Below are 27398 nucleotides of genomic sequence, written 5' to 3'. Positions count from 1 at the left end.
CACGACCATGGCTACTACCAACGACAAATACCCCACTGCTGACCCAGAGGCAGGAACCCTTGAGCTCGGTTCCGAGAAGGACCCTCGCATCGACCATGTCGAAGACCCAAAAGCTCACATTATTCTACCCGATGATCTCACCGACAGTGAGAAGCGAAAGGTCATGTATGCGGATCACCACTTGCTTGCCAATTGTGAATGTCCAGTGTCCTAACGACAGCTTCAGCCGACGAATCGACCTCAGACTTCTACCGATACTCGGAGTCATGTACTCGATTTCGCTGATTGACCGCACAAACCTTGGGTTGGCCCTTGTGGCTGGAATGCAAGAAGACCTCGGCCTTGCCGTGGGCGATCGGTACACTATCATCGTCATGTTGTTCTTCATTGCATACATGTGAGTATCGGCACTCAATCTAGCCTCATCACTTCAGGCCCGTTGACCATTCTCTTAGTATATTTGAGATTCCCAGTGTAGGTCACGAAAGTCCCCCCGAGAGAAGACTCACTAATAAGAACCTAGAATCTGATCCTCCCCAAAGCCGGTGCTGCAAACTGGCTGTCGTTCTTGGGCGCCTCGTTCGGGGCAATCCTAATCGGCATGGGCTTCACTCACCATTGGGCTACTATGGCTGTCTGCAGAACACTACTGGGCGTATTCGAGGCGGGCTTCCTTCCAGGTGAGTAAAGTCATCTCAGTTCTGATGACGCGCGGGACCCTTGATACGAACCTCATCCAGGCTGCACTTACCTGATCACCTGCTGGTACACGCGGTTCGAAGTCGGGAAGCGACTCTCGGCCTTTTGGATTCTCTCCGTTCTCGCGAGCGGCTTCTCGGCAATTCTCGCGTACGCATTCACATTGCTCGATGGCCGCGAGGGGCTCGGAGGTTGGCGCTGTAAGCTTCCAAAACATTCCCGAGACCCAGATTCCCATAGTAACCCCTATATTACCACCAGGGATCTTCATCATCGAGGGCGCCATCACCGTCGGAATCTGCCTCTTCGGCCGCCTGATAATCATCGACTTCCCCACAAAAGCCGGCTCCTTCCTCAGTGCCACCGAAAAGGCCTTTGTAATCAACCGCATCAACGACGACCGCGGCGACGCCGAAGAAGACGAGGTCTCCCTCTCCAGAATCCTCTTCCACCTCCGCGACTGGAAGCTGTATATCTGGTCCTTTAACCTCATGGCGTCAACATTGCCAGGATACGCCTACTCGTACTTCTTACCGATAATCCTCCGGGACGGGATGGGGTTTAGTACCACGCAGTCGCAGCTGCTGAGCTGTCCGCCGTATGTCTTTGCTGCCATTATGACGCTCGTCTCAGGGTGGCTCGGGGATCGGTACAAAATTCGCGGTCCGCTTATTGCGGTGCACCAGCTCCTGACGGCTGCTGGGATGCTCATTACGGCGTATGGCAAGGCAAATGCTGCGAGGTATTTCGGGTCGTTCTTGGGTATGCAACACCGTTACTCTATTCTTTTCCGCTTTCTCTTGCTGCCTGAGCAACAAAAGGCAGTGCTAGTTACTGATTGATGTTCAGGCATCGGCTTCCTCCAATTCTGTATCCCAGGCGTCCTCACCTTCCAAGCAAACAACATCACCTCGCACTCGAAGCGCGCCGTCGCGTCCGCGACATGCCTCATTGGCGGTGGGGTCGGAGGCGTCATTGCCAGCTCGGCGTTCAAGTCAAGTGAAAGCCCGCAATACACTGTGAGTCTTGGTATACCCGATCAAACTGCACATATAACGTCAAATGTGTCATCTCGCTAACTTTAATAGACGGGGATCTGGGTTACGTTTGCGATATCCATGATGAGTATCTTCCTGACTATGGTTCTTGATGTGTATATCTGGAGGAAGAATAGAGCTGTCAAGGCTGGGAGGGCGGTTATTGAAGGGCGCGAGGGGTGGCTTTACACGCTGTAGGACGGGGGCTGTAGCAGGCGAGGACATGCTGGGAATGGTTATACAGGCTCGCGCCTATAGAGCCAACATATGGTTCTAGATTTGAAAACTAGGTATAATCACCGACTGAGTCCTCATCCTGCATCGCGTGAACTTGCTGCAGTACTTGATGCAGCGCCAGCGCCGTGAGTTGACGCGGAACTGTAGAAACCGCTATTCGTCAATCCCAGTCTCTAAATATCCATGCTCGTTTAAGCCCGGGCCGTTTCACCCTTCCGTCACGTAGCAAACGGCCAATTGATATGTTGTGCCAAATATTCTCTGCATAGCGAAAGGCTGTTCATGCTATACACTCTGTTGGAACGAGGTATGAAGATCCACCCCGCAATTTAGATCTGAAGAAACCCAGGAGAGCTCGCTCGAATCATAAACAAGATCACGAAGCTAAAGAGTCATACTACTTGAGACAAGACTACCATCTCCACAGGTGAAGAGGCCAAGCCACATGGGGGAGCAACAATTCAGTTGCTGCTGACCTGACTCCTGGACACGCTAACTGTATTATGACATCAAGCGAACGAAGCTCTAGGCCTTCGGCAATCAGTCAAGCCAAGAAGGCTTCTTGTCTCGGACGAGGATAAGCGACAGTACAAGACCAATAGATGTGAATACCACGGCTATAAGTGGGGCTTGGATCTCGAAGTTTGCTGGAGAAGGCGAACGGAGAGTGGGCCAATTGTCGAATCCTGGGGTTCTTGGCGGATTAAGAGGAGCGGGGAACGGGCGATGAAGTCCCGGCTATCCTTGGGGTTGATTATAGTGCTTCGTTAGCTACCCTCGGAGTGGCCTCAGGCCGTGAGATCGTCTTCAATCTCCATCAGCATCGTCACTGACTATGGAAGCCTAGCACAATTGATACCGGTTCCTGCTGGTGCAAGGTTGTTAGGTAGGTACTGTTACGGAAACAGGGCACCAGCTTGAAGAATGAACCTCCTTACGGACCTCCAACCTTCATGACACCTCTTTCTCAACAACCAAAATTATCCTTACCAGCACCTTCATCATTAAGGGGATAGTTCAGTTGAGTGTCAGTCCTGTATCTCCAAATTTCTTCTTATAGTGCCAGAAGTCTTTCTTAGTAGTCCCACCAAACCTAGACGTTCACGAGTCTGACTGAGCTCAGCGAGCCATGCAGTAATGGACAACCAAGACTCCATCAGTGGTTTTGCGCATCGCACGTTAGGCGACTAATAATGGAACGGCGGTGGTCACGGTCCCAGATATAAGGTGGGCTGATCTGCCAAGGAGCAGCGATCGACCTATGCCGATTGCCATGTGAGCACGAACCACGGGTCGATCAGCACGGGCTCTGAACCGGAATCCGGGATTCTGCCAACCCCATAACCTCATAGCTGCATACGGACGTGCCTCGATCCTCTGCAGTCAGGAGACCCCCAGGGCCCACGATCTTGACGTCAAGACATGCAGCAGCAGACCTGCTGTATTCGTTTCAGACATAAGATGCCGCACCCCATCATCTCGCGGCGCTTCGTGCCATCCATCTACCCAAACGATCCTCCAATTAATCTATTCAGCACCCTTACCATAATACACCCAACACTACCTAGTACTAGCACAATCCAACCTTGAACAAAATGGTCCACTTCCCCCGCCAAACAAACCCTGCCCGACGGGACTCGCAAAACAGCGAAGCGTACCTGATCGGCAGCGGCATCGCCTGCCTCAGCGCTGCCCTGCACCTCGTAAAAGATGCGCAGGTCCCACCGGGGAATATCCACATCCTCGACGGGAGCCCTGAGGCCGGCGGCGGCCTGAAGACGCAAGGCGATGCGAAGGACGGCTATTTTTTGCCGATGGATGGGAATCCGCATTTTCACGGGGAGTGTCTTGAGCGGTTGCTTGATATGATTCCTGATATGAGTCAGGGGACGGGGATGGGTGAGATGCAGGGCCGGAGTCAGGGTCGGGAGGGGGAGGAAGGGGGGAAGAGGTCGATTATGCAGAGGATTCGTGAGCGCGAGGGATTTGAAAAGTCGAAGGAGAAGGAGGCTGAGACTCGCGGGGCTCAGGTGCGGGGTGTGAAGATGGGTGATAAGGGGGTTGAGCTGTTCCCCGCTGGAAAATTCCAGCTTGGGATGAAGTATCGCATGTCGCTTGTGGGGTTGATGATGGAGAATGAGGCGTCGATCGGGATGAAGAAGATTGAGGAGGTGTTTGACAAGGAGTTCTTTGATACGAGCTTCTGGATGTTGTGGTCGTCTACGTACGTCCCTTTGTATCCCTGGCAGGGAATGTTGGCTAATGAGATATCAGATTTGCCCTGCAGCCGTGGCACAGCGCTGCAGAATTCAAGCGCCATCTGCGCAAGTACCTCGAAGAACTCGGATCGCTCAACAACGTCAAGACCACCCACCGCACCGAGTACAACTTCTTCGAGTCGGCCGTTGGCCCTCTGACCAACTACCTCAAGGACCAGGGGGTGGACTTCCGCTTCAACACGCACGTCACCGATCTCCGCTGTTACCCCGACGGCGATCCGACGACCATCGCCGAGATTGAGATGCTCAGCGCAAAGCATGAGGAGCTCGTCACCGTCGACCCCACCGACATCGTCATCATGGGCCTGGGATCCGTCAACACGGGCGTCGTCTTTGGCACGAACAAGTCCCCTCCGCCTCCCCTCCCTGCAAGCAGCAAAGACCTGACAAAGGGCGACTGGAAGCTGTGGGAGAGCCTGGCGCAGAAGTCGCTGAAGTTTGGTGACCCGGGCAACTTCCTCTCGCGCATTGACCAGTCCATGGCGTCCACATTCACGACCACATTCACGGGCGCCGAGTTCCCGTCTGCCTACGAGCGCCTCACGCACGATAAACCGGGAACAGGCGCGCTTCTCTCGCTCACAGGAAGCAGCTGGCAGATGACCGTGTGTATCCCGCACCAGCCCGTCTTCCGCGACCAGCCCAACCACACCACAGTCATGATGGGCTACGGGCTCAGCCCTGCCGCCACAGGCAACTACGTGAAGAAACCAATGACCTCGTGCTCGGGCGAGGAAATCCTCCGTGAGATCCTCGGCCACATGGGTATCATCGCCACCTCCGCGTCACAGGCTGAGTCGATGATCGACAACGCAAAGACGATCCCGTGCTCGATGCCCCTCGCTACAGCGCCCTTCCTGACCCGTGGCCATCACGACCGGCCCGCTGTGATACCGCCGCATAGCACGAATTTCGCCTGCGTCGGACAATTCGTGGATGTTCCTGGCGATACCACTCTCGAGATCGAATACAGTGTTCGGGGCGCGCAGATGGCCGTCTCGACGCTGATGGGCTCGACTGCGAAGCCGCCGAAGCCGCCGAGGAGTTTGCTCATGGAGGTTTTTGATTTGATGGTTTGAGTATTGCTTGCCAGGTTATTCCCGCTTGCTTTGTCCGCTTCCAACCAAATTGAACCATGTATTGTATGTAGGTTAGCAACTACTGTTCTTTCCCATGAACTTTACCGCCGGAACCGAATGTATGGGATCCAAAAGACTAGGACATGATCTATAGAGCTGATCATCAATATCGTAGATAATATCGTGGTCCAGGCCCAGATCTCGGTCTATATCCGCTACGCCATGATGATCTCACCGGACCCAGGCATAACAAGTCGCACATTCCACCCATGACCACATGATGATGCCCCCGAACCTCATTTCCTTATATACTACGCACTCCTCTCCAGCCAACATAGCGTCCAACAACCCTTATTCTTACCGACTCACCTCACCCAAATCAGCGAACAAGACTACCACCATGTCGCAAATGTCCCAAGGCAACACATTCCAGCCCCCCCGCGTCCCGCAATCGCAACCCACGCCGGGCCTGGAAAAGAAAATGCAGCCCCCAAGCGAAGCCACCAAGCTCGAGACGCCGAGCGGGATAAACGAGTATCGCGGGTCGGGCAAGTTGCAGGGGAAGAAGGCGCTTATTACGGGCGGGGAGTATGTACACCGTTTCATCTTCGATGTCGGATCGCACTCTGAGGATGCGGCGATCTGGGATGGATGAGAATAATTGAATGGCGTCTAGCTAACATGGTCTTCAATTGCAGTTCTGGAATCGGCCGCGCCGTCGCAGCGCTCTTCGCGAGGGAAGGCGCAGATGTCACAATCGTCTATCTCCCCGTCGAAGAAGAAGACGCACAGGGTACGAAGAAACTCGTCGAGGGCGCGGGGCAGAAATGTCTACTTGTCCCGGGCGATCTGCGGGATCGGAATTTCTGCAAGAAGGCTGTGGACAAACATATTGAGCAGTATGTCCCTGCCACGACCTGCCATCCTCCCATTATTTTCTCTCTCCTTTCCACACAACCAAGGCTCGTGGACGGCGACAGCTAATGCCGAATGGCATAGATACAAAACATTAAACATCCTCGTAAACAACGCCTCGACGCAAGCCATGTGCGATGACCTTGCCGAAATCGACCTCGACCAGGTGGAGAATACCTTCCAGACAAACATCATCCAGATGATTGCGATTACCAAGTTCTCGCTGCCGCATATGAATAAGGGGGATTCGTACGTGCCCTGACCTGTCCCGGAAGACTTACACCCGAGTTCATACACTGTATACACGTGTAGGGGGTCAATGTTCTTCGGAGAAGAATAGCTAACAGAGGTTGTAGGATAATCAACAACTCGTCCGTAACGACATTCCGCGGGTCAAAGAGCATGGTCGACTACGCCTCGACAAAGGGCGCGATCGTCGGTTTCACGCGGTCGCTGGCTGTGCAGTTGATTCCCAAGGGGATTAGGGTTAATGCTGTTGCGTGAGTTGCCTCCTCCCTCCTCTCTCCCCATGGATTATATACCTGCCTGGTTTGGAGAGGGCGGTCTTGCTAACGCTGTGTATGTTCAGCCCCGGCTCGGTATACACCCCGATCCAAGTAGACACACGCGACGCCGAGTCGATGGAAGGATGGGGATCGAACAAGCCGCTTGGACGACCTGGACAGCCGAGTGAGGTCGCGACGAGTTTTGTGTTTTTGGCGAGTGCGGATGCGACGCTGTATTGTGAGTTCTCTAGTCCTTTTGTCCTGCGGGTTGAATCTGGAGACGAGGTTGGTGCTAACCTCTTGCGATAGATGGGCAGATCTTGCAACCTCACCCACTGGGTGACTAGGCGAGTGCCGTTGAACTCGGGGAGGTGTGTATAGGTTATTGTAACATAAATTCAGATGGATATCTAAAAGCCTCGCTCTAAAATACAGACGTCGCTCATTTCATGCATGCGTAAAATATAAGGTTCGCTAATAGATCCGGGCAACCGTAGTCGCTGTGATGAGGACAAGAATCCAGACGAGGGTATATAAATGACGTGATAACAATGTGCTTGCCTTGTTCAGCTCAGTGACCTGTACGGCCTGCACGGCGGTCGAGGCAGGTGCTACCGGCTCAGTCCGCTCAGGGCTCTTCTCCTCCTCGGGAGCGTGGCTCTCTTGCTCTTTGCTCTCCTTCTCCTGAGACTCTGGCGCTTTCTCCTGAGATACACTCTCGGAAGTGGCATTGGTGGACTCGGTGACATCCGTTGCATCGGTCCCAACGCTCGTTCCACTTCCTATAGTCGATCCCGTCTCCTCCTGCTCCGACAGCGATGGCCGGGGCGCAAGCTGCAGAATGATCTTCGCCAGCTCTTCATGGCCATGCTCCTTGGCAATCGCATATTTCGATTTGCCGTAAGTGTTTTTCCCCCAAACATCAGCGCCCGCGGCGACTAGTCTTTTGGCCGCCTCTACATAGCCACCCCGCGCGGCCAGATTCAGGTACGAGTCGAGGTTCATCGATGAAGCGTCAAGAGGCGCCCCGCGCGTAATGAGGAGGAGAGCCACGCTCCTGTCGATGTGCTCCGCCATCAGGAGTGCCTGGTGGCCCCAGATATCCCTCAGGGTCATGTCGGCGCCCGCGTCGAGGAGGGCCTCTGCCGAATCCCACCGGTTGTACATGGCCGCGACGTGCAGTGGTGTTCGCCCGTATCGGTTCGGCATGTTGATGTCGGCGCCATGCTTGATGAGAAGCTGCACGACTTCGATGCTGCTTTCGTCCACGGCGTAGTGCAGCGCGGCCTGACCCATGTCCGGCTCTGTCAGGTTGATCTCGTCGACCGATGCGTCTGGCAAGATCTCTTTTAGCTCTTCGAGCTTGTCTGAGCGGGCGAGTGACCAGATGGGAAGGGCGCCGGTGAGAGAGACGTTGGTGTCTGTTCGCTTCGTCCCTGGTACGATGGACCCGGTGTCTGTGCGCTGGAGGCCTGAGTTCGTTCGGCCGGTCGCTTGTTTTTCTGCCTTTTGCCGCTCTCGCGCGGCGCGGAACATGTCGAGCACGTGCGGAAGATTCATCTCGCGGGCAACGCGCATAGGAGTCCGGCCATGATTATCCTTGATCGTGGGGTCGCCCCCGTGCGCGAGGAGGACCTCAATTGTCTCGGTGTGTCCCCATCGGGCTATATCATGTAGAGTAGTCTTTCCATGGGCGTCCCGCATATTGACGTCCAAGGTTGGGTCTTTGGCGAGGAGGATGCGGAGGATCTCCGCCCGTTTATTGACGGCTGCAGAATGCAGGACGCCGCGGCCAAAGGTGTCCTTGTGGTGCAGGTTCGCTCCACGCTTGATAAGGAGCTTGACGTTGGAGATTTGGTTGCCGTCGATTGCGCGCATGATGGCCGTGCCCTCTGAGCCTGCTTGGAGGACTTCAGTATCTGCCCCTTTGTCGAGCAGCGCTTCGGCCGTCGCGTAGTAACCCCCTTGAGATGCGTAGGTCAGCGCCGTTGAGCAGCTATTGTCCTTGGCGTCGATGTCGATGTCCGGGTGGGTCAGCAGTGCTTTGACGGCCTCGGTCTGGCCTTGGTGTGCAGCGTAGATCAACGCCGTGGTCCCCACTGAAGGGCTGGTGCATGTTTTGTTCACTTGGATTTCCGGCCTGGCGAGCAGCATGTTGATCACGTTGACTGCCCCCCATACAGCGGCGGTGATCAGTGGGGTCATATATGACCATTTTGGGTGCCCGAGGTTGATATCAATGCCCGGCTGGTCAAGCAACAGCCTGGCCATGTCAGGTCTTCCATACCGTATCGCCTGGTGGAGCGGAGCGCGTCCGTTGTTATCGACCGAATTGACCGAGGCGCCGGCTCTGAGAAGCGTCCTGGCAATGTCGCGGTTGTTTCGGATCACCGCAAGAGCGAGCGGTGTCGCGCCGTTGATATCGCGGAGATCGACCTTGTACCCTCGCATGATCAACTCCTCTACCATGTGGTGAAGGCCAAAGTGCGTGGCAAGGTGGATTGGCGAGCCGTCCTTTGCGTCCCAGCTGATCCCCCCCTGGCTGTCCAGGTACCACAGGGCCTGCGTCGCAGAGGCGAGACAGCCAGGGTGGGTGAGGAAGCTGACGGCTTGCGCCTCCAGGTCATCAGTCGGCTCCAGGCGCAAGTGCTTTCCCCAACTCATGGCCGCATAGCGGAGAAAGGGGTATTTCTCCAGGCGCTCCTCAAACTCCACGGCCTCGTCCTGGCCCGAGCAGGCGCCAGCCTTGAAAGCGTCGAACTGGAGGTACGAAAGACAGGCCGAGGTCAGTTTGGGGCTTCCGTCAGGAAACCAGCGATCGCGGTGCTGGGTGAAGTAGTTTTCTGCGGAATAGTGAACCAACCGGAGGCAGTCGGACTCGTCGAACTGGACGAGGCCAGCGCACTTGTTGGCGAGGATCCTGGCGCGGATGATGCTGTCCTCGTCAATGTCGTCGTCGCCCTGTTCGACGGCGAGGGCATGCTCGATCGCGCGCTCATGCAGAGGCTGCTCTGCGAAGACGACCCAGCGGAGGAAATCCAAAACGCTCTCTTTGGTCGATGCGGGCAGCTCCGTAATGCGGGTCATGGCATCGGTATACGTCCCATCGAGCTCTTTTGGTAAGCTCTGCAGGGCGCGCATAACCTGCTTGATGTTGAGCTTCGAGTCCAGGGTGTCCATGTTGAATTTGGCCAACAGGAACATGCCCCCGTTGTCCCGAACGACCGTCTTCAGGATTTTATCCATCAGTCCGTCCTTCATGTCGACACACTGTTGCAGAAAGTCCGAGGTGCTTGTCCGCCATTGGACATAGGTGGTCAGATCCTCCTCCACGGCGGCGATGGGGATGATGCTGGCATTGTACTGGTAGAAAAGCGAGTGACCCTTGTTGCCACAGCGCTTGTAGTCCATAAAGCAGGGCTCACACAGGTCGTAGCTGACGTCGTCCTGCGACTCGCACCCCGCGCAGTGGTACTGCGCCTTCAGGTCCTCCTTGTTGCACCCGTCGCAGTCGATCCGGTAGGGCACATCGCGAAAATGCCGCGAGATGTTTGGCAACGGCCGAGAGGTGACCATCAGGTTGACTGGTACTGTGTCGCGCCAGTTGCTTTCCAGGGTGCGGACGAGCTGGAGTCGCTCGCTCTCTTCCTTGAGCTCGTCCAGCCCGTCGAGGAGAACAAACACCTTGGTGAACCGGCGGAAGAGTAGAGTCAACGTGGACAGGACCTGCTCACGCGCGGGCCTCGTTCCTTCCTTGCTGTGCTTTTCGAAGAGCTCGACGAGGTGGTCGCCGACCGCGCCGTAGCGCTGCACGCACTGCTTGATCAGACTGGGCAGCAGGTTGTCGAGCAGCTGTGATAAAGGGTCGTCCCATTTGCAGTAGAGCATGAAGACGGCCGCGCCCTTGACGCCGCCTTCCTCGCGCAGTCGCAGGCTCTCCAGCTCGTTGTAGACGATGGACGAGAGGAAGGTCTTGCCAGCACCGGGGATGCCTGGACAGAAGAGGATCGTACCTTCCCCCTCGCGCCATTCGCGGAAATCGTCCCGGTCGAGGAACCACTTGCATGTCCCCTTGTGGTGCTGGCTCCAGATCATGCTCTGCTTCGCGACAAAGTTCAGCGGCGAGATCCACTCGATCAACTCTTTCAGTTTCGCCTCGTTGATCGCCTTTTTCACCTCCTGTCCATCCCGGTATGTGTCCTGTGCGACCCGGTAATTCGCCTGCGTGAGGCTGTTGTGTAGTGTCGCCTGCAGTCTCGAAATACGATTGATAATCTGCATCGCATCCTTTTGCGTAAACGGCCACGCGAGCGACTGCGCGATCCGCGAATGGGAACTCTGCGTCTTGATCTTGTCGTCGAGATCCTCAACCTGAGCCTTGATCTGCTGGATGACGCCGTCGGGCGCGAGGAGCGGTCGGATCGCGTCGGGGATTCGGTCTTCTTTGATCGCATCGGGGGAGAGGATCTCCTGCAGCGCTGTGAGCGTTAACCAGAGGTGCGTGACTTCTTCGCGGAGCTGCGTCCGCTCTTTGCCTCCAGACTTGACCTGGGCGAGGTACCCGATCATCTGGTAGGCGAGGGTGCCCAGCCCGGCGACGCTGGCCGCGATGCTCAACGGATCCATCGCGTCAGTCGGTTGTCATAATTTTTTTTTTTTGTTCTGTGATCGAGACTCGGACCTCGCGAGTGGGAAATTCTTCCGCTAAATATGTGCTGCAGGCCGCCGGCCCCAAGACGGCCAACGGCGCGTGCAGACTGCAGACTGCAGAGGGCCGAAAAAGCAAGCAGGGCAAACGGACCACACAGATCGGCTGCTCCCGTGCATAAACCCAGAAATTCCGGTTGACCCCGTCTTTGTCATGCCAGATGCTGCCCATTAATCAGCCCTCAGCTGGGCGGAGCTGCCTGCGAGACACCCAATCAAGGGCAGTGAGGCTGAGGACGGATCCTGCTAAGGCCGCGTAGTGGGCTCCAGGTCGTATATCTGCCACCAATCGTTGCCATGGGCAGCCGAAACAAGGGCCGAGGCCCCTGCGAGAGTCTGTTGGACGTGACAGCCCCCGGGTTTCTTTTTGGAGATTTCCATCCCTGCTCCCAACATCTCGTCGCGTCTCAACTTTCCAGCACCGACACTGGGGAGCAGACATTATTGCGCATCGCAAACATGTTACACGAAGAAGCAGGCAAGCTGATCTCGTAATCTCGCGTCTGACGTGGATTGCCACGATGAAGATACTGTACAGCAGCGAATAATCAGGGTCCTCCCGTCTGACAGCCTCGATCAGCGCACAGCCTGGTTGCGACATCCGGTTTCTGGGGCCATAAGCATTTAATATCAACCGTATTATTATCATCGACCCATAAGGCAACTGCATATTTACTCGCCCTCATTCGCTCCGTCGTAACCTTAACTCTCAGACGCGCCCCAGCCGCTGCCGAGATCTATGAATAAAACAACACGACAGCCCCTCGCCGTGACTGTCTACCTCGAACTCTCCATGGCTGCCTCAGCCTCATTCAGTTTGGAATTTCGTGGTTGTCCACTCCAGCTTGCCACCGATACTTGGCTGCAGGATGATCCTCGGGAGGACCAGTCTGCCCAGGCTGGTTGTACAGGTTCTCGCGGTAGGTGCCCTTCTGAACCGCATAGTCGTCCCAGAATAATCCTCGACGCCGGAGTTCGGGGATAAGGAGATCGATGATGTCCTTGAAGGAGCCGGGCTTGATCGCATACGCCTGCGAGTGATCGTCAGTCATGTCGATTTGATCCTCAGCACGGCAGTGCAACTCACCAGGTTGAAGCCATCGACGTCAGCTTCGCGCACCCAGCGCTCCATCTCGTCTGCGACCTGAGCTGCGGTTCCTACGGGTGTTGCGCCCAGGCCTCCGACCGTGATATGTTCGCCGACCGTGGTCTTTGTCCACTTGGAGACTTCTGGTGTCGCTTTTGACCAGCCCTCAACAGCGGATCTGAAGTCGTTAGCTTAGCTGTGCAGAATTTCGATGATGAATACTCACCGAATAGCATTGCTAGGTACGAGGCGAAGTTCCTCGTCGTCGCCGTATACGCTGATATCGATCCCCGTCCAACCGCCAAACAACGCAAGAGCCCCGTCAATCGAGCCCAGGCTGCGATAATACTTGAACTTCTCCTGCGCCTCCTCCTCCGTCTTCCCCAGGACGGGACACAGCAGCGCAAGGAACTTGATCTTGGACGGATCGCGTCCGTACTGCGTCTTGGCCAGCTCGCGAATCTCGGCAATGTTCTTGGCGACGACCGAGGGACTGTGGCCCGCGACGAAAATGGCCTCGGCATGTTGCGCGGCAAACGTCTTTCCGGCTTTCGAGGTTCCGGCTTGCAGGATTACGGGTGTTCGCTGAGGACTGGGCTGGCAGATGTGTGGGCCGGGGACGTTGAAGTACTTTCCCACGTGGTTGATTTCTCGCACGCGTGACGGTTCCGTGTACACTCGGCGCTCGCGGTCGAGGACTACGGCGTCTTGTCGCCAGGATGACTCCCAGAGCTTGTATGTCACTTTGATATATTCCTCGGCGACGGCGTAGCGGTCGTCGTGCTTCCCAAGTCAGCCACGCTCTGATTTTGGGAAGGATACACTTACCTGGGGCTGCTCCGCGTGGCCCAAATTCCGCGCCGCCGAGTCGAGATATCCTGTGACAATCTACCGGACCCCGTCAGCTCACTCGTTACTTCCACCTCTGATGGATACAAACTCACATTCCACCCAATCCTCCCCTTGGTCAAATGATCCACCGTCGAAAGCCTCCTCGCAAGATGATACGGCTGCTCATACGTCGTTGTAACCGTAACCCCAAACCCAATATTCTTGGTGGCAGCCGCCATCGCCGGGACGACCGCGAGCGGCTCATTGACGGGCCACTGCGCACCAGACGAGATGGCTGGTGCGAGGTTCCGGGGGCCCTTGTACACGTCGTAGCCGCCGAGGACGTCCGCGATGAAGATGCCGTGGAATTTGGCGCTCTCGAGGAGCTGCGCGAGCTCGATCCAGTGGTGGATGTCGTTGAATCGGTGTGATTCATCTTCGGGGTGTGTCCAGAGGCCCGGAGATTGGTGGCCGCTGCCTGTGATTTGTTCCATTTAGTGTTACGGTCTCTTGTGATGGCATAGGTAAGGACAGCGCGGGAAGTCATACACATCTCGACGAAGGCGTTGAGGATGAGCGACTTGCGCGGTCGGTCGGAGGTCGCTTGGTCGGCCATGGTGATGTGCACTTGCTATTCACTGAGAAGGAGCGTAGCTGTTGATGCGATGCGATGCGTTTCCGCTACACAATCGAAGCGCTGTCCAGGTAGGCAACTCAACGCTGGTTTCACACTCAGTGTATACTTCCAACCATCTCAACATGATAACACCCGGACCCTCCTCCCATCTTATACCCATCCATCACATCACTCACTACCCCTCATCGCAAACAATTTCTTGCGCAACCCCGCGACGCGGTGCTCTTATAGCATCACTGCGGGCCGCGATGGCGTGCTACAACCACGACTCGGCCGAGCACGAATACCTACGTTTCTGCAGTTCCATCCAATAATCGATCTCCCTCACATGAGTATTCCATGGATGTTGCAGGGACACAAAATTAGCTGGCGATGGAACTACGTACTGGCTAACTGGCTAGCGAGCGATCGTTGCTGGATCGCCGTGGGGGGCAGCGCTTACTGGGCGCTTGAGGCGACAGATTCGAGGTTGATCGCGCAATGGGGACTGCAGAGGTCAAGCTCAGATGATGATGAGGGTTAGTCGGCCGAGACTCGAGAGGGGTCCAACTAACTATGAGTTTCCTCATGCGCCATGGCCTTGCTGGTCGGGTTGATGCCTGAGGCATACACTGTGACTGACACCTGATACCTTGAAACCCAACTCGACCATCACCTGAACACAGATAGAAAACAAGCCCTTTGGTAATTGTTCAAGAAGATCAGCATGTAAATACAGGTAGGTCACCGCTGCGACTGAAGACCAAGTGACATCCACCGTCTACACGACGAGACAGAATTGCAATTTTCTGTATATATTTCAATGTGACTTTGCATGCTTGAGTGTATATTTCTGACAGGCACCAGCCTTCGTTGATGCAAAGAGCGGTGCTGTATTCCTAGCTATGGTTCTCCAAAGAAAGTATTTATATGCCAAGATGGCCGGATTGTCCATCCTTTGCATACGTACTTTTTATATTAGACTATTGTAGGTAGCCTATTATCAACGGCGTTATCTACACTACTGTTCTTGGATCACAGGCTGACCTCCAGGCTCCAGGGCCTACTCCGTACTCGGCAAGGTATAAATCGAGTACCCTGCCTATCCAGAAAAGCGACGAGGAATACGAATTAAAAAAAACCCCACATCATTCCCCAAGATAAACACGCAAAATGCCCCGGAACCTCACGGAGCTCCCTGCAGAGATAATACACATCATTACCAGCTACCTCCCAAATAGCGATATAAAGACCCTGCGGCTAACGTGCAAACTACTCTGCAACACAGTCCAGCTCCGTTTGAATCGCGTCTTCCTGTCCGCGAACCCCCTCAACATTGCCGTCTTTCTCGCCATTGCGAACAGTGAGACATTCCGACATGGAGTCGATGAGATCATCTGGGACGACGCTCGCTTCTATAACCTTCCGGATGCCGTCCCGTTTAATAAGCCCGATAAAGAGAGCGGGTGCCTCGAGTGGTTCGTCAGTCAATGCAAGGAAAACATTGAGAATCGGTGGATGCGCAAGGGCCCCAACATCGATCGGCACATTGACCGTGCCAAGCAAATCGCCGCCAAGAGCGGGATGACCATGAAGCAAAGCTGGCAGTATTTCCAGACCCTATGCCAACAGCAAGAGGATGTGATCCGGTTGAACAAGGACGCCGAGGCCCTTGCATACGGCCTCCGCCGGCTTCCTGCCCTAAAGAGGGTAACCATTACGCCTGCGGCCCATGGCTGGATCTTTGCACCACTGTACGAGACACCCATGATTCGCGCATTTCCAGAGGGCTTCAACTACCCGATCCCGCGTGGCTGGCCGCATATTTCCGGCGGGGATTTGAAGCCCCAGCCGGGGCGGTGGGAGATTGAAGGAGTACGCGAAGAGTTTCGCGGCTTTGGCATCGCCACGCGTGCTCTCGCCGAATATCCGTATCACCAAGTCTCGGAGTTTGTGCTCGACGTCAATGGCCTCGACACAGGTCTCGATTGCAGCGTTTTCAAAGAGCCATGTGCCGAGTACAATGACTTTGCAACTCTCCTCGGCCATCCAGGCTTCACGCGGCTGGACCTGGCCCTTCTCGTCAACACCATGGGCCTCCACCGCTGGCCGTCTTTCCACACAACCCACCTCCGCCGCGCACTCTCCGCGGCCCACGCTCTCCAACACATCAGCTTGCACACAACCGTCGCGCCAGACCCGCGCGCGCAACCCACCCCCCTGCGCACCGTGTTCCCCGTCAAAAACTGGCCCTCGCTCCGCCACTTTGAGCTCTCCGGCCTGATCGTCGACAAGGACGATCTCGTCGCCTTCCTAGCGACCCTCCCAACACGCACCCTGCGCTCCGTCCACCTCGGCTTCCTGTATTTCCCCGAGGGACGTGGGTCGTGGCGGGCGCTGCTGAACGACATGCGCGACAAGCTGGACTGGCGGGCGGCGGCAAACGAGAAGGATCTGGCCGAGCGCCGACGCAGGGTTAGGGTCACGGTGGGCACGCCGACACGGTCGTACCAGATCGGGCATGCAGTGTGGATCGACGAAGAGGTGCAGGCGTTCTTGTACGGGAACGGGGTGAATCCGTTCTCGCTCGGCAGCGAGGATACAATATCTTCTGGGTTTGGGGTTGTGCGCGATAGCTTTGAGTCGGTGGACTAGGTAGGGGACCAATTCCAATTTACCTCTGCATGACCTGGCGATGTGATGCTGAGCTAGTTGAAGGACCGGCCCTGAGCTAAGGAGCAGGTGTTTTGTACAGAGACACTAGTTCTGCTGGCATTCCCGATGCCCCTTACCTCTGTTCTGGTTCCTAGGGCTTGTTTCGGGGTTGGAGGAGAGAATGGCGCGGCGTATCTCCCACATTGGTCTTCCTCCTCAGACCTTGCCAGCAGGTACCTTTTAGCCAGCGATGGGTCTTGTTAGGGGAGGTACGAAGGGCTGCCCAGGGTGCCAGGTACCAGGTGCCAGCGATCCCTCGATGAACTCTCGGGCTTGAGGATAGTGGACATGAGCAACATCCGCCAAGCTCTCATAACCATCTGTAGCACTACGTATCATGGATAATCCAGGATAGCAAATCTCAAGGTTACTGGTTCGAGATAACTGAAATGCTATATAATAGTACTATTTTGACTTACAAAGACAAAGTCATGGATATATATATATATATTCATATTACTAGTTTAGTGTACCATGTAGATGTCGCGGTATTTATCTAGGGCTTCCTAACTGCTACTATCAAGATACCAGCAGGGACCGGACAGCCAAGAACATTTCCAAATAAAATTCGAGAACCATTGGCTCAAGACTTGTGAGTCAATTCATCTCCACAAAGACAAGGATGCGACCGAAGCAAACGCGAGTTACAACGTGCTGTCACACGAGACCAGTCGAGACTTGACCTCAATACTCAGTGCATGCCTAGGACGGAGTAGGGCTTCCTGTGCACACCGAGCACCTCTGTCATAGAGACTCATCGCTGCTCCTACCCTAGGCAACGACAAAACCCCTCTGCGGGGGGCCCCAATTCCCTGTCCTCTGACTGCACAGCGACAGGGAAAACAAGCTCCGCATGGGGCCAAAAACACAATCGGCACTGATAACCTGTGGCGCAGTCCCCGGCAAAGCAGTATGATTGGCTGCAACCGGACCTCCGGGCACATCGAACGGTGGCTTTGCCTGAAATCCAGAGCCAGGCAGCAAAGATAATTGTATTTATAGTGCTGAGCTGAGGCTGTGGGAGACGAGCTGGTTCCCCAGCTGCTTTCTGTCATCAACCTCTCACTTGTTTTCTTTCTTTTTTTTTTTTTTTTGCTCTCTCACGTCTTTCGAGGCAGCCGAATTCTCGACACGAAGCGCTGGTCGCTCACCTCAACTTCTCGAACCAATGGCCTTCAACTTCAACTGGCTCTCCAACGAAAAGTCCAGAATGAACGAAGAACCCCCCAACTACGCCGAAGCCACTGCCTCGACAAACCCCTCCCCCTCCCCGTCTCCCCTTACCACACAAACCGGAAACCCCTCAACAACCAATAATGCCTCCGCCGTCGCGGACGCACGCGCGCCCCTAAAAGGCCACGATACAAAATATGCCATGCTGTCCATCGCCGGCTCCGACCGGATCCGGCTCCTCCGCTTCCCCGAGCCCATGACGGCGCTCGTCTCGGAAATCGTGCAGGGGCTGTGGCCAAAGGGGATACAGAAGGTACAAAAGTTTGACGAGAGTCTGGAGCTGAAGTTGAAAGGGAACCCGTTTGCGTACGGGGTGGATGAGGAGAAGGTTGCGATTCGGATTACGCTCATGGGGATTCTGAATGCGTTTTCGAAGGAGGGGTGGGTTGTGCCCAGGTCTGGGGGGAGGATTGGAAGGTTGGGGAATTATGGGAATTATGGGCAGAAGGGTAAACACATCCCTCCTCTATCTTTCACGTGTTTTGTGGTTGGGATCAAGTGCTAATCTCTCTCGATGCAATAGACAGCCTCATCTTCCAACACGCCGAACCCCGCGCCTATTCCTGGCTCAGCATCTCCTTCGACTCCGCGGACCTCCTGCACCTAATAAACGCACCCACCGAACTCGCCAGCGCGCTCATCTTCTTCTTCGGCGAGCGCATCGAGCGCTGCAACAAGGATTTCGTGTCCGGGAACTTTGAGCTGAAATTCACAGGCTCCCCCTGGAATAAATCGAGCGGGAAGGGGAGCGTACAGAGCCGGATTCTTATTCTGGATTTGATGCAGTGTCTGGAGGAGCAGGGGTATACGATGGCGACGAGTTTGGATATTGATAATGGGTCTGGGGGGAATACATATCAGAGTTATGGGGAGTTGTGGTTTTGGTATCGGTGATGGGTTGCGATGCAGATGGGTCAACTGGGGGTGGTGGATGGATGAAAATGTCGTTTGTCTCATGATTCGTTATGTATATTGTCGTTTGAGATACCTATATATGATAATTACGCCATTGATGCCATATCATTATCATTCTCCCATCCCAAACCACGAACTACATCTCTCCATCTCGCCCGCCAGAGTCCGGAACTCGACCGATCTAGAGCAACCCCTTCTTCCCCCGAACCTTCCACAACAAAAACCAAAGTCCGAGCAACTGCACCGCCCCCGAAAGCATCAAGATCCCACACCATAGCTGCACGTTCACAAACTGCAAATCGTCGCTTCCGTTGGCCCTCAAATCCGCCAGCGCCCCTGCAATCGGCGCTCCGATTAGTGTCGCGAAGCTCGTTATGCTCTGCGCCATTCCGAGCCATGTTCCTAGCGCTGTCGGGTCGGGGCAGATGTGCGGGAAGACGCTTGGAGGGAGGGGGACGAGGGCGCCAGATATGGCGCCTGTATGCAGTCAGTATTTCTCTTATGAAAGGGGTGGGAGAGAGTATTTTGGAGACAGGGAGAGGCGCGTACCATAAAACGCCGAAAACAGAATAAACCTCGCCAAGCTCTCCGCACTGATCCACGCAATACACAACACCCCCGAAGCTACCCCACAAAAGATCCAGGGGATCATGGCTCCGAAATAGTGGGCAACAGCGGTGGTGATGACTCGCCCGACAATCGACGACGCCTGGGAGATGATGAGGATGTACAACCCCAGCGAGCGCGACGTGCCGAGTTTCGTTTCCGCGTAGATGGGCATGTAGTAGAAGGGGGTCATGTAGCCGAGGTACAGGAAGAAGTTTGCGACGGTGAAGTTCCAGAAGGGGAGGTCTTTGAGGGCGCGCATGTCGAAGAGGCGGCGGGTCCGCGACTGTGTTTGCGGCTGCGTGGAGGGGAGCTGGCCGGTATTCTCGGCCTTCCAGAGGAGCATCCCCGCACTCGCAACAAACAGCGCAAGCATCGTAAACCCGATAATCCGAACCGTCCACGGAAACCCGACCTTGGGTAGTAACTGCTCAAACATGAGCGTGTAAATCACGCCCCCCAGCGGCGCCCCCGCCGTCGAAACCCCGAGCGCCAGCGCACGCTTCCGCACAAACGACCTAGACACAAGCGTGATACTCGGAATATAAAGCAGCCCAAACCCCAGCCCTGTGCATATCCCCTGGCTTAGCAAGATTTGGTAGTACTCCGTGGCGATGCTGAGCATCATGATACCAAAGACGGAGAGAAAGGAGCCCGCAAGGATCATGGAGCGGTAGTAGCCCATGTCGAAGAGCGGGCCTGCGATCAGGCCGCCGATGATCAGGAGCCAGGATTGGATTGTCCCGACCCAGGATATGGCGGATGTGCTGACGTGTGGGAGGAAGTCGAGGACGTAGTAGCTTTGGAAGGAGCCGAAGGCGAAGGCGAGGCCCCTGTCGAGTGGGTTAGCTGAGATGGTTCCTGTAGCGAGTATGCGCGCAGTACCAGATGTTGAAGAGGATAAACAGCGTGCCGACTACCTGCAGCCAGCCATGGAGACCTCCCTCCCTCGGGGGCGCAGGGGCTGCTTGTGACTCGGACTCGGTCACCGCGGTGCCCTTTCTCCTCTCGTCTGCCGAAGCGGCCATCTTGTAGTATGCGAAGTTGTACTTTCAGTCCATATTATGTTGGAATGCTCTCCCACCCTGACCAAGAACATAGGAATAAAGTTGAAGCAGACCCAGACCGGATGGAGCCAGCGGGGGTCACATCCATTTAAAGTCCATTTTCTGTGTGCTGTGCCGGTTTGCCGACTAACGAACAGGTTTCGTGCTCTACCCCAAAAAATAATAAGAATGACTAACCTCCAGCCAGTGACGATCGAGGCGAGCACGAAACCTCGGCCTGGCTCCCTGGTATTAATAATGGCCAGCTCTTCCCCGCACTCGGCGGGTTTCCGCTGTCTCGTCTCCAATCCCAGTGAGCTGCCCAAGTTCCCGACTCGGTTAGAAATAGCTACCGAGCTCCCCTCACAAGTGAACATCTACAACCGTAAGATATATCGCAAGGGATCACCTTCTTTGCGGTTCTCGCCGATTGTTTGCATGAGCACTGCTAACCGTCATATTCGGAGCGAGGAAAGCGCCCACAAATTCCGCTCACTTGGTTTGTGGGCGATGTCGAGCGCTTTCTCACATGTTCCTTACTTCTACAGCGTGTTAGCGGCAGGAAAGTAAAATTCTGTGCTTCGGAACTGGTTGATAGGGGAGGCATACTACTGCCCTAGTCCGTGAAATCATCCGCTCAAATAGTGTAACCATTCTCTTAATCTTTAGTTATGATATAGTCCGCAAACCATAGTAGCGCGGGTATAGGCTCATTTTTATAGTTGCAATTCTAGATAGAAGATATGCTTATCCTATATTCCCTACTGTCCGATCTGGAGGTGCCGACTGCCCGACGACATCCAACTCCGTCCCCTCCACCTCGCTCCCAGCATAATCCAACACCCACACCCCCTTCCCAGCTACATCCACCCCCGGCCGAAGGCAATACTCCCTGTCCTTCCCCGGCGAACCCGCAACCCTCCCCTCCCGACCCACCCCATACGCTTTCCCCAGATCCCGTAGCATATCATCACTCCCCGAAACCCACGGCATCAAGGACCCTAGCGTGGTGGGAATCCGCGGCGTGTCATAGCGCCCATAGTTAAAGGGCAAAAACGGCGATGAGGGCGAGCACGTCGATGCAGATTATTGCGATGATGAGGGCCATGGAGTTTCGCGAGGGCATTAGGCCCCAGGGGGTGTATGTGGCTGTTGCGTTGACGGAGGGCGCTGTGTCCGGCGGTAGAGGGGTGAGGAAGTAGTCCCTGCGGAGCGTGAGGTAGGTGCTGAAGGTTGCTTGGTAGAGAGACTGCGCTGCTTGGATTAGGGTATTTGGGTCGGGTGGTGTCGTTGGAGGGTTTTGTGTAGAATGTTCAAAGGCGTAGGACATTCATATCTCGCCGGTGATGCGGCCTGGAAAGGAGGATTGGTAAGGCAGTGCTGGTGGTGCTGCTCCTGCGCGCCCATACGCCGAACAAACTGTCCTAGGCCCTGGTTGAAATCACCGAGTGCCATGGAGGCATTGTTGAACAAGGCCCCAGTGGTGACAGAACTGTCGGCAACGGCCTCGGACTCTTGAATAATACCGCGAGGAGAAAATTGGACCTTGTAGTCCTGAATGACGATTTTTGGCTGACAATGCACAGTTGTGAGGTTCTGCGCATCCAAGGACGCACCGGCGTCATCTGTCCAAGATGCGGCGATGAAAAATGTTTGTCGTTGGCACATGGAGCTTCCACTGGCCGGCCATGCATACTGGATCAATAATCTATTCTCGCTAGCATCATGGCTATCCAGCGCCAACTCCACGCTACATGACAGACTCTCCGAAACATCAAAGGGAGAATAAGTCCAATTCATCGTCCGACGAACAGCGTCAGTGTATAGACCGTCATGGGGAACCTCGACACACTGGAGCTCCGTACCAATACCCCTAGTAGCAGCGCTATATACAACGCCTATTGACTCTTCGGACTCATCAGTCGAGAGTAGCAGTGCCGACTAGGCCATCGTGGTCCAGGCTTCGTACAACGCATCCGTCGCCACGGCATGTACAGCAGAGTCATAGCCCCGGAAATCAGCCTGCAGTCGCGGGGTTGCAAAGTGGGAGGAATTGTACGCAGCCGCTAGGGGTGTTTCGGCAACATAATTCTTTTGCTGCGGCTCAAATAGTCCACCGCACAGCAGGATAAGGACAAGGTTGAGCAGACAAATAAAAGAGAGGGCTGAAATGGCCGGGGTGATGGAAGATGGCGATCGCAGGGCCGCAACAAGGGCCGAGAGGAAGGTCTGATTCGAAGCAGACAGCTGCTCCGCGGAGAGTGCGCCCTTGCGTAATCGGATCCATGGATCCGTGACGCTGACTTGGCGATGGATGGCATCAAAGAGCGAGCTTATGATCGAGGAAATCAAGGTCGGTCCGAAGATCAGGAAGAAACTGTTATCACAAGTCCTTTCGAGGTGAGCGACTCTAGGTTGTGGGATTCGGTATATCTGTATGCGAGACCGAATGCGGCTATCGCGCCCACAAGTAGAACACACTCGATGGCAAACCATGGGAGCGTCAGGAAATGCGGCATTGGGTCTTTACGGCCTGACAAGGTTGGCGGTGCGCACGCCGCTAGAGGAGTCCCATCTCGCGCGGATATTCGGAGCTGGGTACCTCTTGGTCCCTTTTCCCAGACACACCAAAACCGCCTGGCCCACCGGCGGAGTTCGCGTGTCTTTGCCGAGTGAAAGGGTGTTTGGGAAAGCGCCTGGAGCGTCTGAGGGCTAATCAGACGGGCAATGAACGCGCACTGTGCAGCAATAGAGCCTGGGTCCTCACAGACAAGACTGGGAGATCTGTGATATCTGCAGGCCAGAAACAGGAGGACAAAAGAGGCGAGAACCAGAATCGTCTCGGCGATTGCGGCAGCCTTGGGTACTACTGTGAGAGCAAGCGCTCCTACCACTAGTTCTGCGTCGACTTGAGATGCGCTAGCTGCGAGATCAATGAATTTGTTGATCGTGGTAATGAATTCGGCATTCCACAGATTGTTGAGTTGACCCTGGTATTCTTCGAGGTGATAAATGTCTGAACCGCCAATGAGGGTGACGCGGGACTGATTTGCTCGGTTGGCCAGGTTGGTGATCGTGTTGAGCGATGGATCAGCACCAGCGGTGGGCGCAGACGACATTAGAAGCTGTAGACCGTGCATGCTGAATTCCTGACCAGTCAAGGGTCTGACTGTAGAAGAGTATATTTCGACGCTGGGCGCAGTAGAGTCCAATATAGACGAGACGTTGGCCATCGCTCGTTGATAGACAGGCTCACACACAAAAGTGGTTATATTCAATTGGGCGGATGTCCCGTCTTTAATCTCCGCGTCCACAATCACACCGACAAGACCCAAGGAAGGGCAGCTGCTCGTGGTAAAGGCGGATGCGGAGGACAAATTTGAACTGAGCTGCATCGGCTCCCAGTGGCGGGCTTGGAAACGCCCATCCGAGTTTGGGACTATGGTATCTAGGTCAATGGTAACCCGGCAGTGCGAGTCGCCTGCCACTGGAACTGTGACATTGGCGAGGTACAAAGATGAGACGAGATTGGCAGTCGAATTGTGATTGGAGATTGTGGTGGGCAGTGTTCTTGTCAAGCTCACATTCGAACAAGCCATACTTGACCAATAAACAGTTTGGCTCAGTGCCGATATGTAAAGGTCCGCGTCGATGGCAATTTTCACTGGAGCAATGGCGTAGCTTGACGAGGAAGAACCCCCAGAATTGTTACCACCAGGTATACCGTACAGAAACCCACCTGCAACTGCAGTGGAATACCAGCGGTCCTGCATATCCAGGTCCACCAAATGCGGCCAAGTACTCCCACTCCTCCTCTCCAGGATCGTCAACGGGGTGGTTACGATTAGACCAGAGAGTAAAGATGGTAGAGCAATGCGCATGAGTAGCGACATCACCGACACGCAAAGCACAACGTAATGCCTGTTCCGCGCGGCACGAATGGGAGCCAGAATCCCAACGTCGAGTCGATAGTTGATGAAAAGAACACTGGCAGGCGCACCGTGCTCGCTCGCTAAGCAGAAATATGGTTCTAGACGCAAGACATCCTGGGCGCAGATCCCCCACAGCAACATTGCCCCCAAGGCAAAGGCAGTAGGCGAAGTGATGCAGGCTCGCCATGCTGCTGATGAAAGGTCTGCTTTCCGTTTGTACTGGACAACTCCATCATGGCGAATTGAGTACTGACGGAGGATTTCGATAGCTATTGCCATCAAGACCAGAATGATGGATACTGAGATGAGGTACCGGGGGCGTAGAGATGGTGGCAGCCAGTATCTGCGCTTGATGATGTTGCGCTGCCTGCCTGGGAGCATCGGGTGCTGGCCAGATTCGGCGGACGAGCCGCATACCGCATCGGTAGGCGTATGAGTTGGGGAACGAAATGATATCTCAAGGTGGCTCGGCCATCGAAGAAAAGGGCCGTTGAAGGCAATTTGCACATGAAAGGGGAGAAAACAGAATCTGAGGCTACCGCTAAACAAAGTGGGGACCTCTTCACGAGGACGTGCGGGCTCGACCCTACCACTAGTTAGCACTCGGCAGCTGAGAGCCTCGAGCCGTGTACGATCCGTTGGAGCAGCAGGTCAGCCTAACCTTGAAACGTGGCCGCGTAGCAAGCAGAGGCTCATAGGGCTGTGTCTGTTTGCCAATTCACTGGACGTTGTCCGAAGTCCCCAAGATTGTTGGTTCCACAGGGCAGAGAGAGACCCTCTCGCTCCAGGCAGCAACATTTTCAGGCCAGTCTTATTCAGCGGAAGATAACCAACGACCGAATACTGGAGAGAAACTCTAGAGGCTTGAAGCAAGGAATGAGTTGAATTATCGGCACATCGATGCTGATGACCGTAAGGATGGTGGAGGGGAGATTCGACGACAGATGAAAGACGTCGAACCAGGCGGCGATGGGTCTATCGCTCCTTCCCCAACAAGAACAAGAACTATGCGTCCCTCCTCCTCCCAACCGCGTCATAAAAGACTCTCTCCTCGTACACCTTGACATCCTCCCCGGCATAAATCCTCCCCTCCTTCTCCTCCTTCAGCCTTAGCCGCCGCACGCGGAGGACATCATACTCGACATTCCGAGTCAACCACCACGTCCACCCGTTCGCAAGGATTGAGGCGCCGATGGCAGCCGCGCAGATCGAAAAGGGAGTCTTGTACCCGTTGTATGCGAATTTCGACTGGAAGAGTTGTGGACCGATCACGCCGCCGACCTGCCCGACGCAGGATTGAAAGGCGAGGGTGAATGCTGCGCCGGTTGTGCCTTTTAGGGAGGAGCTTCGCCCTATACATTGTTAGTATTCAATTGGGATCGGAGGTAGGTAGAAGGGAGGGGAGGGAGGGACGCACAAGCCCAGAAGGGGATAAAGTACACGGCGTAGAACATGGTTCCAAACACGCAGGCGATGTAGATCCCAACCTTGTTATCCAGCACCGCGAGCAGGATAAAGAAGAGGAGAGCCGGGCCCATGATGAGGTACATGATGAACGCCGGCCGCGTCATATACCCACGACCCAGGAACCACCCCGCAAAGATAATGGCCAGCACCGACGCCGCGGCAGGCGCAATATTCAGCAACTGGTTCCGAGGCAGGCCCGCGAAGCCCAGACTCGTCGTGATGGTAGGCAGCTGCCAGCTAAGTGCGTATCCGGCAAAGTTGACAAGGATTTGCGAGAGCATGAACGAGTATGTGCGGGGATCCTTGAGCGCGGCGATGACTTCGCGTACGTCAAAGTTCGAGTCACCGGTCTTGGGGGCGTTTTCAGAGAGTCGCGCCTCGACGTATTCCTGCTCGCGCTCTGTGAGCCACTTCTTCGTGCGTTCGGATTTGGGCCAGTCGGGGAGGACGAGGTAGACGACGCCTGCGAAGAGGATTGTGAAGATTCCTTCGAGGATGTAGACCCTACTTCTGTCAGTCTGTCGCTCCTCATGCAGAGAACAAATAATGGGCGTACCATCTCCATGCACTTAACCCCCTTACCCCATTCATATACGAAATCCCGTACGTCAACAACGAGCCCACAATGCCCGACGTATTCTGGAACCCAAACATCCACATAATCGGCAGACCCATTTCATCGCTGCGATACCAGCCGCACAGCTGCGCCGCGATACCGGGGAACATGCCTGCCTCGCAGAGCCCGAGGAGGAAGCGCAGCGCGTAGAGACCGGCTTTGTTTTGCACGGCGGCGTGGCATGCTAGAACTATGCCCCAGGTAAGCATGATTCGAGATTGCCACAATCGTGGGGTAAGACGTTTTAGGACGAGATTGCTGGGCACTTCGAAGACGATGTAGCTGATCTGGTTCTGTTAGTAATGGTATGGGGCGAGGCAATTATGGCGGGAGATATCGCACAAAGTAGATCGACTGGACCCAGTTGTACTCGTTTGCTGTCATGTTCAACTCTGTCAAGACGTTTCGGTCCTCGCCGACCTGGAGAACCTTGACCGACGCCGCATTGGTATAGTCAATCTACACGGCAAATGTCAGCTATACCGCGAGTTGGTCGAAATAAGCAGGCAGGCATACAGTCTTGATCAGGTACATGATACTTATCAACCAGAGAAACCGATAATTGATCTTCCGCATAATCCGTTTATCATCCTCAGGCGTAAACGACGAGAGCAGCTCTCTCCTCTTCTCCTCTTCACTCGACGTACTAGGCGCCCTCGCCACATCCTCAACGGGTGCTTTTGTCTCGTCGGCCATTGCGATCGAAAGAACCGAAAAGCGTCAATACGAAGGCAGATTCCAGATCAATCCCCCGGGAAAGAAACGACCTGGTCGCCGCTTTATACTCGCAACCAACCCTGCCAACCACATGGCTCCCCACCCACTCGGAGCATACCAAGTTGCTGCAGAAAAAAACCTCCGCGCGCCATCTCGAT

General features: G+C 55.1%; 10 protein-coding genes across 10 annotated transcripts; 5 read left to right on the top strand and 5 right to left on the bottom strand.

Annotated features, from left to right (window-relative positions):
* Window positions 1–7: 7 nt before the first annotated feature.
* Window positions 8–1941, top strand: BJX68DRAFT_280065 (major facilitator superfamily domain-containing protein; the record flags this gene model as incomplete). The annotated part of the gene is made up of 8 exons (XM_071048858.1): window positions 8–165; window positions 227–397; window positions 456–474; window positions 524–680; window positions 741–899; window positions 961–1461; window positions 1549–1718; window positions 1788–1941. 8 exons carry the CDS (start codon window positions 8–10, stop codon window positions 1932–1934), a joined length of 1482 nt encoding a protein of 493 aa, XP_070902208.1. The 3' UTR covers window positions 1935–1941.
* Window positions 1942–3568: 1627 nt separating this feature from the next.
* BJX68DRAFT_264148 (oleate hydratase) lies at window positions 3569–5331 on the top strand (the record flags this gene model as incomplete). Its single annotated transcript, XM_071044902.1, has 2 exons — window positions 3569–4197; window positions 4248–5331. The coding sequence occupies 2 exons, from the start codon at window positions 3569–3571 to the stop codon at window positions 5329–5331; spliced, it is 1713 nt and encodes a 570-aa protein (XP_070902207.1).
* A 400-nt stretch (window positions 5332–5731) lies between these two features.
* BJX68DRAFT_264147 (uncharacterized protein) lies at window positions 5732–7099 on the top strand (the record flags this gene model as incomplete). Its single annotated transcript, XM_071044901.1, has 6 exons — window positions 5732–5919; window positions 6030–6230; window positions 6331–6495; window positions 6603–6746; window positions 6836–6990; window positions 7062–7099. 6 exons carry the CDS (start codon window positions 5732–5734, stop codon window positions 7097–7099), a joined length of 891 nt encoding a protein of 296 aa, XP_070902206.1.
* A 42-nt stretch (window positions 7100–7141) lies between these two features.
* On the bottom strand, window positions 7142–11566 carry BJX68DRAFT_231171 (ankyrin repeat-containing domain protein). Its single transcript, XM_071039314.1, has one exon. The coding sequence runs from the start codon at window positions 11376–11378 to the stop codon at window positions 7227–7229; it is 4152 nt and encodes a 1383-aa protein (XP_070902205.1). The 5' UTR covers window positions 11379–11566; the 3' UTR covers window positions 7142–7226.
* A 221-nt stretch (window positions 11567–11787) lies between these two features.
* Window positions 11788–13993, bottom strand: BJX68DRAFT_280059 (LLM class flavin-dependent oxidoreductase; the record flags this gene model as incomplete). The annotated part of the gene is made up of 6 exons (XM_071048857.1): window positions 11788–12490; window positions 12547–12724; window positions 12773–13329; window positions 13375–13434; window positions 13491–13855; window positions 13927–13993. 6 exons carry the CDS (start codon window positions 13991–13993, stop codon window positions 12272–12274), a joined length of 1446 nt encoding a protein of 481 aa, XP_070902204.1. The 3' UTR covers window positions 11788–12271.
* Window positions 13994–15022: 1029 nt separating this feature from the next.
* Window positions 15023–17098, top strand: BJX68DRAFT_280055 (uncharacterized protein). The gene has a single exon (XM_071048856.1). The coding sequence runs from the start codon at window positions 15167–15169 to the stop codon at window positions 16646–16648; it is 1482 nt and encodes a 493-aa protein (XP_070902203.1). The 5' UTR covers window positions 15023–15166; the 3' UTR covers window positions 16649–17098.
* A 659-nt stretch (window positions 17099–17757) lies between these two features.
* On the top strand, window positions 17758–18938 carry BJX68DRAFT_231167 (uncharacterized protein). The gene is made up of 2 exons (XM_071039313.1): window positions 17758–18390; window positions 18465–18938. The coding sequence occupies exons 1-2, from the start codon at window positions 17877–17879 to the stop codon at window positions 18833–18835; spliced, it is 885 nt and encodes a 294-aa protein (XP_070902202.1). The 5' UTR covers window positions 17758–17876; the 3' UTR covers window positions 18836–18938.
* On the bottom strand, window positions 18939–20627 carry BJX68DRAFT_231163 (major facilitator superfamily domain-containing protein). Its single transcript, XM_071039312.1, has 3 exons — window positions 20348–20627; window positions 19406–20295; window positions 18939–19333 (listed from the first exon to the last, which is right to left on the bottom strand). The coding sequence occupies exons 1-3, from the start codon at window positions 20488–20490 to the stop codon at window positions 19038–19040; spliced, it is 1329 nt and encodes a 442-aa protein (XP_070902201.1). The 5' UTR covers window positions 20491–20627; the 3' UTR covers window positions 18939–19037.
* Window positions 20628–21459: 832 nt separating this feature from the next.
* On the bottom strand, window positions 21460–24821 carry BJX68DRAFT_280049 (uncharacterized protein; the record flags this gene model as incomplete). The annotated part of the gene is made up of 4 exons (XM_071048855.1): window positions 21460–21762; window positions 21918–22449; window positions 22504–22885; window positions 22918–24821. The coding sequence occupies 4 exons, from the start codon at window positions 24819–24821 to the stop codon at window positions 21551–21553; spliced, it is 3030 nt and encodes a 1009-aa protein (XP_070902200.1). The 3' UTR covers window positions 21460–21550.
* Window positions 24822–25445: 624 nt separating this feature from the next.
* Window positions 25446–27219, bottom strand: BJX68DRAFT_264140 (major facilitator superfamily domain-containing protein; the record flags this gene model as incomplete). Its single annotated transcript, XM_071044900.1, has 5 exons — window positions 25446–25792; window positions 25858–26411; window positions 26464–26810; window positions 26866–26982; window positions 27040–27219. 5 exons carry the CDS (start codon window positions 27217–27219, stop codon window positions 25446–25448), a joined length of 1545 nt encoding a protein of 514 aa, XP_070902199.1.
* Between the last annotated feature and the right edge of the window lie 179 nt (window positions 27220–27398).

Source organism: Aspergillus pseudodeflectus (genome assembly GCF_044049435.1).
Source record: "Aspergillus pseudodeflectus strain CBS 756.74 chromosome Unknown BJX68scaffold_9, whole genome shotgun sequence".
NCBI classification, from domain to species: domain Eukaryota; kingdom Fungi; phylum Ascomycota; class Eurotiomycetes; order Eurotiales; family Aspergillaceae; genus Aspergillus; species Aspergillus pseudodeflectus.
The sequence above is the reverse complement of the archived record's forward strand: the minus strand, read 5'-3'. Positions and strand labels throughout refer to the sequence as shown.